The sequence below is a fragment of the Fulmarus glacialis genome, unplaced genomic scaffold (assembly GCF_000690835.1).
Source record: "Fulmarus glacialis isolate BGI_N327 unplaced genomic scaffold, ASM69083v1 scaffold5875, whole genome shotgun sequence".
Lineage (NCBI taxonomy): Eukaryota > Metazoa > Chordata > Aves > Procellariiformes > Procellariidae > Fulmarus > Fulmarus glacialis.
This window is the reverse complement of record NW_009214815.1, coordinates 66,734-76,931: the sequence shown is the minus strand read 5'-3', so window position 1 is coordinate 76,931 and position 10,198 is coordinate 66,734. Positions and strand designations below refer to the sequence as shown.

The 10,198-nt window shown below is 40.7% G+C and overlaps 1 protein-coding gene across 1 annotated transcript in view; it reads left to right on the top strand.

Moving 5' to 3' along the window:
• Positions 1–463: 463 nt before the first annotated feature.
• The window catches only part of LOC104077451 (runt-related transcription factor 2-like), a 74,601-nt gene continuing 64,866 nt past the window's right edge, over positions 464–10,198 (top strand). The window contains exons 1-4 of the mRNA XM_009578700.1: positions 464–509; positions 1,441–1,495; positions 3,807–3,900; positions 6,026–6,182. Coding sequence (XP_009576995.1) covers positions 464–509; positions 1,441–1,495; positions 3,807–3,900; positions 6,026–6,182 — 352 coding nt within the window. The remainder of the gene's footprint in view (positions 510–1,440; positions 1,496–3,806; positions 3,901–6,025; positions 6,183–10,198) is intronic.

Genomic DNA, 10,198 nt, shown 5'->3' with positions numbered 1-10,198 from the left:
GGGACTGGGGGACTTGGGCTGGCTTTGAAGCACTGGGGGGGCTGGGGTCCGAGGGTCAGGCTGAGGTGGGAGAGGGGGGGCCGGGGCTTTGCCCCCCTACCCCAGAGGCAGCCCGGGCTGAGATGGGGCTGGGAAGGGGGAGCCGGGACTCCTGGGGGGGCCGGGGCCCCTTCACTTCTCCTGGTGGACAAGCGAGGAAGTGTCTGGCCAGAAGACGCTCTCCTTGGCAGGGCTCGCACGTTTAAATAATAAATACCACCCTGATCTGCACCGGGGATGCTGCTTTTAATTTTCTGTCTACATCCCCATGGCGTGCTAATGAGACAAAAAGATTTTTTAAAAAAACTGTAATAATAACAACAATATTTCTGTGCTTTAAAACAAGGCCTTTTCCTTCCCTAGCAATATTTGAAAGTGTTCCCCCTGGATTTTCTCTCCCGTGGCATTTGGTAGGGAGAGGGCGATGGCTCGGGAGCACCTGCCCGAGCGGGCGTGGGGTCGGAGCCGGGGTAGGGTGGCCTTGTGAGGGGCTCATCACTCCCACACCCGCTACGTGAAACATAACGTGCCTGGAAATCGCTCAGAAGGTGGAAGAGTTTGGAAATGGTTTCACGCAGCGCGTTTCCAGAATGTCGCCTTGTTCTTGCGTTTCCTGATTGCTAGCCGTGTTATCATGGCCGTTTACCCGGGAAAAATTACTAGAAGTGGTTAAATGAGCTGGCGTTAAAGGGACTGGTGATAAAGATGAAGCTTTGCTTCGAAAATGTAATAGGGATGCAGATTAGAGTTGACTAAAGCGCTCTTGCGTGGGGGAAGCAGCCTGGGGTTGCAGAGGAACCCTTTGCAGGAGGCCTGCTTGTGCGGGTCGCGATGGTCGGACCGAGTAGAAATGGCAGGAAAATGGGGTGTCTTCTGTTTTCGTGACTTGGCGTAGGACTCAAAGGCTTTCTAGGTGTGGATCACGGTGATTCTGATTCACAGGGGCTGCGGGGTAAGGAGGAGGAGCTTTCGGAGAAAGTGATTATAATTTAACTGAGCGTTAGATTAAGTTGGTATTATAGTTACTCTTTAAAGAAGGGACACGAGAGCTCTTACGTTATCGTACTCGCATTGCAGTTTTCATTTGAAACGTCTGAGCCTTCTCCTACCTTAGAGCAATTCAAAGGATGCGGTCGCAGTTCATTAGAATAAGGGAAAGATCTAAACTAAATATTCAAGTATTTAGAATATTATTACAATAAGAATACTTACACGTGATAAAAGGATAGAAAAAGGATTAGACCAATCTTTTGTGTTCATATACATGTATTTATTCATGTCATATGTTTGGGTCCTGTGTTTGATTGCTGACAGGGAGGTATAGATCTGACCAATTTACTGATGCATCAGGAGTACGTATTGCCCCTTGCACCCTTCCGCTGTGGGTGTTTTCACATGCAGTATACGAGGCGTACTTTTTAAAATATGCCGAAGACATATACTCCCTTATTTACCGGTAAATTAATTTGAAACTCAGTTGAAATAATTTTGGCCAGTTTAAAAAATTTATTTCATTTTTCAAATATAACTTGCATGCAGCTGCCCAGTGCTTCCAAAGAAGCTGCCTGTATCATACAGCGGAACACTTGGCTGTGGTATAACAGAATGGGAATTATCTCTGAAAAGGAAAAAAAAGATAGATTTGGGCTATAGAAATCTCAGCTAAACAGTAACTTGAAAGTAAAATAGCTCACAGACAACACACTTTTTGAAATTTTATTGGCAATAAATAATACGTTGATGATAATGTTTTGAGTGGTGTGTTAAGTGTGTCATAATTCTCTCGCAGAGATCTCTAGTTAAAAAGTACTCTGGGTATAGCACTGTTTTAATTTAAAAAAACAGATATAAATCATATGCAGGAGAGGAAGTATGTTATAAACAGTGCTGGGTTTGATTATAATTTTTTGAAATAATGTTGGCTTAGTATTAGATTTGAATTTTAAGTATTAATATTTACACACACTGGGGAGGGAGTCCGTGTTGAGTGTACTAACTAATAAGACTGTTAATACAAACTGGTTTTGTGGGGAAGAGTATTAGACATGTACCTATTAATATAGCTCTAACTATCTAGTGATATTCCAGCACAAAAGAAATAGATATTGTGCACTCGGGTCCAAATCATATTCACTTCTTAATCTTAATAGCCAGCGGTACTTTATTTGAGTAGACTCGTCAGAATTTGGCCCTCTGTTTGTGTGTCTGCCTGGGAGTTTTTACTGAAAGTCATAAAGACCCCAAATGCCACGTTAGATGTTACAAGTGGCTTCTGAGTGGTGCTGATAGTAGCAAAGAGCCTTAGTGGACCTAAAGGCAGGGGAAGAAAAAGGGACGCGAAGTCTAAAACCTCTCCCCAGTAGCACCACAGTAGTTAAGGGTCTGTCAGCATTTCCACTCCAAACCCCAATTTTCAGAGTTTATAACTCAGCTGTTTTAAATAGCTTCAAGCTGAAACCTGCTGTATAAATTGTCAGCCCAGATGTATATTTTGAAACAAAAAGTAGTGCAAATCAGTTATTCTGTTTTAAGTTACAGAACATTAAAATATTTTTAATAGTATCAGATGCTCTTTTGGCAATCTCTGGAAAAGGCGTTCTCAATACGGAAGATTTTACATTCGGAGGCTGTTTGAATCCAGTGTTTCGCAAGAAAAGTTGTTGAAGTGGTAGATATCAATGTTTGAGAGGAACTGTTTAGCATGTACACTAGCCTTTTTTCGAAACAAGCATTTTACTCTGCAGAAAGTCTTAGTACCTGCTGTGGTATAGTAGTTTTACTTCGTGCTTATAACTTCCATCTTTAGGGTACATACTTTGGCCAGTTCAAATCCCACTGGACCGAAACTGGGCAAACAGGTTGCCTAACCAGATGAGAATTGTGTTATGCAAAAAAAACATAGTTATTTTCAACTTGTAAGAATTGGTTTGGTTTCATCTGACTTCATGTACCTTTTTGAGCTTTAGTTAAAAAAAAAAGCAAAAGCAAAACCTACCTTTAATCACCAAAATATGTAGGTAGTTTAATATGGAAAATAAAGATTTTGAAATAGCGGAGAGATTTATGTTTGAAGAATAGGTAAGGAATGTGCACTGTGGCTACTTTTAATCTTTAATTTTTTACGCAGTCCTTATTCATTTCACAGTGCACTTACAATCCTCTTTCTAAGGATATGTAAATAATTTTGGATTGATACATGGCATGAAATTACCAAGCCAAGGTTTATGTCAGCAGTCTTTCAGTATGTAAAGTTACTTTTTAAAATTCTCAAAATGATGTGCATTTCTCCAGGTTTCAAACTTGTTTTGCAAAGCTTTTTCCTAACCTATTACGTGCTATTACATATGTGTGCAATAGTCTTCTGGAATTTCATGGCAAAAAAGTATGAAATTATGAAAAGAACAAGCATTTTACTCCTGTTGCATAGCAGGGGAGCTTCCCATGCAATAGGACTTTCTTTTATTAGCCAAAGTTTTTATTTTCACCTCTGATTTCAGTTTGTCTTTTCCTTCGGTCTTCTCCTAATGAGATGACGAGCGATATTGCATCATACCGCATCAAAAAGCCGGTGCATTTTAGTAATGATGCAGTTCTTGATGAGGCGCGATCAGCCCAGTGACTCTGGCAGCGGCACGTGCAGTTCCAGGCTGATGTCTAAGCTGACAAATTGAACTGACATCGTCGAGTGGAAAGCGTAGGGAGGAAACCTCTGAAAAGCAACAGGGGACAGGGGGACCTTTTAAGAGGTTTTGCTCCCTCGTGCCCAGGTGTTGCAAGCTGTACCCGCATTCGGGAGACGGGTTGAGACGGAGTCGTGATGCTGCTGCCTGCTCCGTGCTCTGGTTACCCAGAGAGGAGGAGGTGAGCTGAGGCTGCAGTCATTTCGCCCCCTCTTCCGAGGCCCCTGGCAGCCTCGCACTTCCTCCTGTGCTCTCGGCTTCTTTGCATTTCTAGAGTTAATGTGATTTTTTTTTTTTTTTTTTTTTTTTTTTTTTGTTCGTAAGATATAAAAAGCATAGGTTGCAACTCCCCTGGATGCTAATGTGCACGACAAGACTGTCCAGAGATAACGTGGTCTATCGCAAACTGGGGAGGGAGTGTTTGATAAGTAGTCTCAAGCCCCATGCTTTAGAGCTTAAGCCAATATCCATTTATTAATGGCTCTATAATCCGTTCAGCAGATTATTATTTGATTATTAGTTATTATTCCTTACACCTCACTTTGAAGCCGTCAGACCTGGTTGCTGTCAGACCCAAGGCAGCGAGCTAGTGGGACCTCAGCTCTTATCCGTAACAGTGGTTCCTGTGTTTTTATGTTCAGGGACGTTCATATCACTTTAAAGTAAAATCTTTGCTTGATAGACGGAGACCTCACAGTATTTTGTGGCAAAACTCAGTTTACAGTTTTGGGTGGTATTACCTGGTGTTTTAGGGAAAAACAGAAAAGCACCAGGGTAGATCCTTTTTATATGGCATTTCAGCTGTGCTTTCTTCTTTCTCTTCAATATTTCTTTTAAATAAGACGGGTTATAATTTTCAGTAATATAACCTATTTTAAATATTTTCAGATTTTGTATACCTTTGTCATTAATTTTTATTGTTTTAAAGAAGCATTGTACAGTGCACTGGGCCACATAATGCTCTCCCTATGCATTCAGAACTCCTCATTTTTTCTACCTAGTTAATATTAAAGTGCAACCTGCAATTATTAGTTTCAGACAGGATCATTTATGGGAAAGACATTTCAAGCAGGGCTTATGACAAAATGTAATACATATTTCAGGAGACAGAATAAATTACTCTGAATAATATAAAAAGTCGTATCTGACCATGTAAACTGGCAGAAACTGCAAGGGGACAGACTTTGCATCTCAATATTTTTTTTTTCAAGTTAGAGCTCAGCCATGCAATATTTGTGAATCTCTTTTTGTTATAAATTTATTTCCAGCATCAGTATTAGCTAACTGGGCAAAAGGAAATTATTTTGTTGATACTTTTGCAGACTTTTTTTACCCCGTGTGAAGAAACATGTATATTTTCTTCCCAGTAACTTAGTATTCCTGTTTAACTTTATTTTTACTTTAAAAAGTCACGGTGCAGTAACACTGTAGATATCCCTGGTGTTTTCAAATGAGAAGACAGGAGCTGTCTACTCCGTGGCCTTTATCTGATCAGATGTTGGAGCACTGCACCACCACTGAAGCATAAAAGTGAGACTATCAGCTAGTTGAAACCTAAGGAGAAATACTTTAATATCTTCTGTTCACCCGTCTTGGAATTTGAGGGAGGTATCAGCGCTAACCACATGCAACTCTTGCAAGCGCTATGAAAATTTACATGCCTGCGAGGAAATACAGCCTTTGTTTTATATTGCATCTGAAGAGTTTGAATTCCAGCCATGAAGTGCTCCATCACAGCAGTGTGTTGGGTGGAGAGCTTTGTCTGCGAATGCCCCCAGTGCCACTCCTGGGATGGGTAGATGGGGATTTCTCTCTAGTTTGAAGCCTGAGGAGCTCCGGGGTCAGAGCGATGGGTACAACCAGCAGAGAAGTAGAACCGAATCTGGGTGATATGGCTGCTAATAAGAACTTCTAACTTTCCATTTCAAATGCGCTCCCGCGTATAATTTATGGCTACGAGCCATGCCTCATGTTTTCTCGCTGCTCACTGGTTGCTAAGAACAAAGTTGGCCTTCAGGAAGCATTAAACCATACACTCTACATAAGGATGTTGAATGTTTCTGAAGAAATGTAACAAAGAAGCAGCTCCCTATTAGGCTATGAGCAAGGGAGACAATACAAGATGTTTCTTTGTTTGATGTGGCACTTTGTTCTGTGTTCAGCTAATACATGACTCCTCACCACAGCGGGCTGGAGAAGCTGCCACAGAGCTTCGTAATGAGCATGGCAGCCTGCAAAGCTGGGATGGAGACACGCGTTTTCAAAGTGTTGCTTCACGAGTTGCGGTTGTCTTCTCCTTTTCACAGGTGGTGGCCTTAGGAGAAGTGCCTGATGGGACGGTGGTCACCGTCATGGCTGGAAACGACGAGAACTACTCTGCAGAGCTGCGAAACGCTTCTGCCGTGATGAAGAACCAGGTGGCCAGATTTAATGACTTACGATTTGTGGGCAGAAGTGGAAGAGGTAGGCCGCTGCATTTTACGTGTCCATAATGAAGTAAGAACAACGTCTAGATGCCAGACTTACTTTGCAATGAAATACTGATTAATCTGTAAATAAATCGTCGTCGGCCTTTCGTTTGGAGGGACGAATGCATGTTTTATTTGCAAACTCCAGCATTTGTGGAAACCAAGTTAAGAGTTTCTCTTAAGTTTTTCTGACTCCTCACGTCTCTGTAGGTTTTCATGAGACACAGATTTTGAAAAATGATTCACAGAATACCTGCTTCCCTATTTTAATCACACAGTAAAGGTAGAAGGAAATGGGGGTGTGGGTGATCTGTTATGTGTAGTCAGAGCGTGTCTCTCTCAGGCCACAGCAATGAAAGATGGAGAATTCCTTTTAGCAGTAGAACTGCTTCTGAAGTTGTTGTAGAAGACCTGTAATTAAGGCGATTTTGCATATCACATGTGCTATAGGTTATATTCTTTAAGGGCTTACATCTTTAAGGGCTTACAGCTATTGGTGGAAAGCTTTCTAGTGACTTCCCTGCCCTTTACAATCAAAGTGCATATGACCTACAAAAATAAGCTGTACTTTTCTTTTTAGTAAACTGGTTGACTTTTTATGAATTGGTGGTAAGCTTGGGCTTGAACTAAATTTAACCTTTACTTTAAATGACAGGGTAACTTTCAATTTTTTTTTTTAAGGTGTAGAGCGCTGTCATTGTCTTCCAGCTGTGTAGGAGCTTCCTATAATCTAGAAACTGCACTCATAGAAAGCCTCTGTAATCATTGCAAGTTTGCAAGAATTCCTCTTTAAGAGTCTGATAGCTGCTTTCAGATTTGAGGTAATGTTTGAAAGGATAGCTTGACGGAAGGTGGCACTTCAGTTTTTGCTGCAGGAATCTGCAGAGGGGTTTGTTGTGTCAGTTGTTGATTCAACTTACATATTTTTTCCTTTATGTATTTGAAGTAATTATTCATTTTTTAAACTAGCCCTGCATGGGGCAAAACAAAGCAATAGAAGCTGAACAGCTGTGTTGGGAAATTAGCAATAAAGCTAATTTTACAGTAATATTCTTTAGAAAGCAGTTGTAATTCACCTTAAAGAAGGAAAGAGTATTTGTCCAAAAAAAAATTAAACATATGACAGAGGCCTAGATAGTCTAAATCAGTCGGCACACTTTTACAATTACAAGTGCTTTGTGAAAGTGATTCCATAAGCGTGGCTTACAATGGCTATCTTTTATTTTAGTGACCTGGCCAACAATTCTCTTCATCATTTTAAAACTTGAAAAGTATTGATAGTAAAGAGTAACTTGAAATACAGAGTAACTATTGCAAAAGTAATGCAATATAAATATGGAGTTTTTTGCCCTTTTGGATAAGGTGTTACCTATCTCTTCCATTTGTCTTGCTTTCTTTAAAAAAACCAGTCTGCTTTGTTATTCTGCTGATGGATTAGGTTTGAAAGTTCTCTGGCTCCATCACTACTGCTGCCTTACAGTTAAAGTTCAGTAGTGTATCAGTCTTTCAGTAGTGCTGAAGAAGAACTGAAATGTGATGTACTACCTCTGATCTGTGAATTTAATTTGAAACCTATGATATATACCTTTTATTAAAGCATAGGAAATGAAATAGAGGGCCTAAAGCCTCAGTGGATACGGCTACAGACACATACGCACACAAACCTCCTAAAATTTGGTTCCAGGAGTTTAATTTATATTTGTATCTAGCAGACTTGGAATAGACTTTTTCTCTGATCAATCTGGGTAGAATCTATGGAAAAGCGATAGTGTACTTTTCAAACCCTCAACATATTTATTTAAGAGACTTCAAAGAAAAACAAAGGGTGTGCACTGTTTTACTATATTGGCTTTCTGAGTTTTGGCTAGTTTCCCAAATAGCAATTTTTATATTTAAAAAAAAAAAAAAAAGGAAGAAAAAAGACAGACTTAACTGCTTGCAGACTTTTCACGCATGGAAGATGAAGAAAGCTTCTTTTGATGAAGTGTAATTATGTCCAAACAGAGCTGACCCCCTCCCCCTATATTTCTTATGATCTTAACGGAAGAAAGTAGGGCTTTTCCTTTGAAGCAGCCGGGACTCGGTGGAGGATCTGAAATGCTGCATTCTGCTGCCAGAGGCAGGATGGAGAAATTGGTCCAGACTTGTCTTCCAGACTTAGAACAGAGAGGGGGAGAGAGAGAGAGAGGGAGAGAAGGAGAAAGAGTTATCATTACTGATAGGTTTTTAGAACTCTGCTTAAAATAGCAGGGGAAGAAAGCAGTAGTTGCAAACAGAAGTGAGAAAGCTCCTTACGTAGACAAATATCGGTAGATGCAGGTCTTGAAGTAGAACAGGAAAAATAAAGTAATAAAGAAATCATTTTTCAGTGGCGAGAAACTAATCCACACCTGTTCCTGATTTTAGATTTACATCTTTCTAAACAGCTCGCTCTTTGATCTCTGTATCTCTAAATTTGATTGTGAAGTCTGAATCATCAACTTACCACTTCACCTCCTCTCCCACGTTTTTTCTTGCTTCCCATGGCTCAATAGAGAAACTTGATTTTTATACATATTAATGTTGCTTGCCTGACAGAAGCTTCACGTTTTTGTTTGTATAATTTCTCTTAAACACCTTTTCTGGATTCATAAGAATAAGTAAACGGGGCGCTTTATGTGAATGCAGAAGTTGTTTGTATGTGGTTTTCAGGCGGTAGCTCACTTTTACAAGCCCGATCCACAGCGCAGAGAAGAAAGAATTCCTGTCTTCAATAAGCAAAGGATCATAACCTTAATTTTGTTGTGTCCTGATACTTTAATCACATTAGCATCTAACTGAAAAAATATGCAACACGCACAAGCTGCCGAGTCTCCTTTCAAGCTAATTTCTGGGGTTTGCCTTGTGCTTCAGCATATGTCCATCTCATCCTCCTCTGTGTCAGCTCGGCTCACGTGTGAATAACAAAGAATGCACAGTTTAGACACACTGAAGCAATAGTGCCAGATGACTGCTTGGCTGGGGAATTTAATAAAAGAGAGCTACAATTAGTCCTTAGCCTCTAAAAGTGGATAGTTGAAATGGCTGAGGGCCATAAAGAAAGGTGATAAAAAGTGCATTAAAGGATTTTGTAGCTGAGGAGGGATATCTGTGAAATATCTGTGGAAGGCATAAGCATCACTGAAACAGGGGCCCTTAAAAATTTATTTCGTTCTTAATCCTGTAATATGTAAATCATCTCTTGAAAGCTCTGGAACCTGAGTGTGCTGGCAGGGCCACGCAGCTCCCCGCGATGAAGTGACGTGGAGTTTACTGAGTGCGAAGGGGCTTCATCGGTGTTACTTCGTTAATGCTTCGGTTTGGTAGAGTCCCAGTTAGGGAACAAAAACAGTTTCCCTTTCAGATTAGGTGCTTACCTGTTCAGCTTAGGCTGTCTGAGAGGTGACAATTTAGAAGTGCTCACAGGCGAGGTTGAGACGTAGCTCTTTATATTGAGGCGTGCGTTTTTTCTGGCCGCTGTATCCTGTTGAGATATATTTAGTGTAGAAAATCATGCAGACGTGATTTTACAGAGTCTTACAAACAGTATATTTTGTTGGGTTAATTTTTAGTTGTGATAGACTTTTATACTGATTTGGCATACGAATAGAACGGTAGCATTGGAGGGCCGAATTCTTCATTCAGAGGTATATGGAAAATCCCTTTAGTATCTTTGTTACCAATAATACTCTACTGATTTTGTATGGGTAACTGTGATCTGAATTTCATCATCACACAATTTCACAGTCAGACCTTTTTGACAGGATAGGCTGGCGCTTAAGGAGGCCTTAAACCTGTCCCTGGCGAATTTATATATATCCAAGCAATAGGCTGAATTCCCACCTGGAGAAGGATAAAAGGCACAGACCCTTTTCAGCCCTAAACAAGCAGGCGTGGAGACACCATGTGCTTCCTTAGGGCTGTTGCTGTATGTCTGAGGGCTGCCCACGCACACGCTGCGCGCTGGCAGGACACACGGTTTACGTCTGGGGA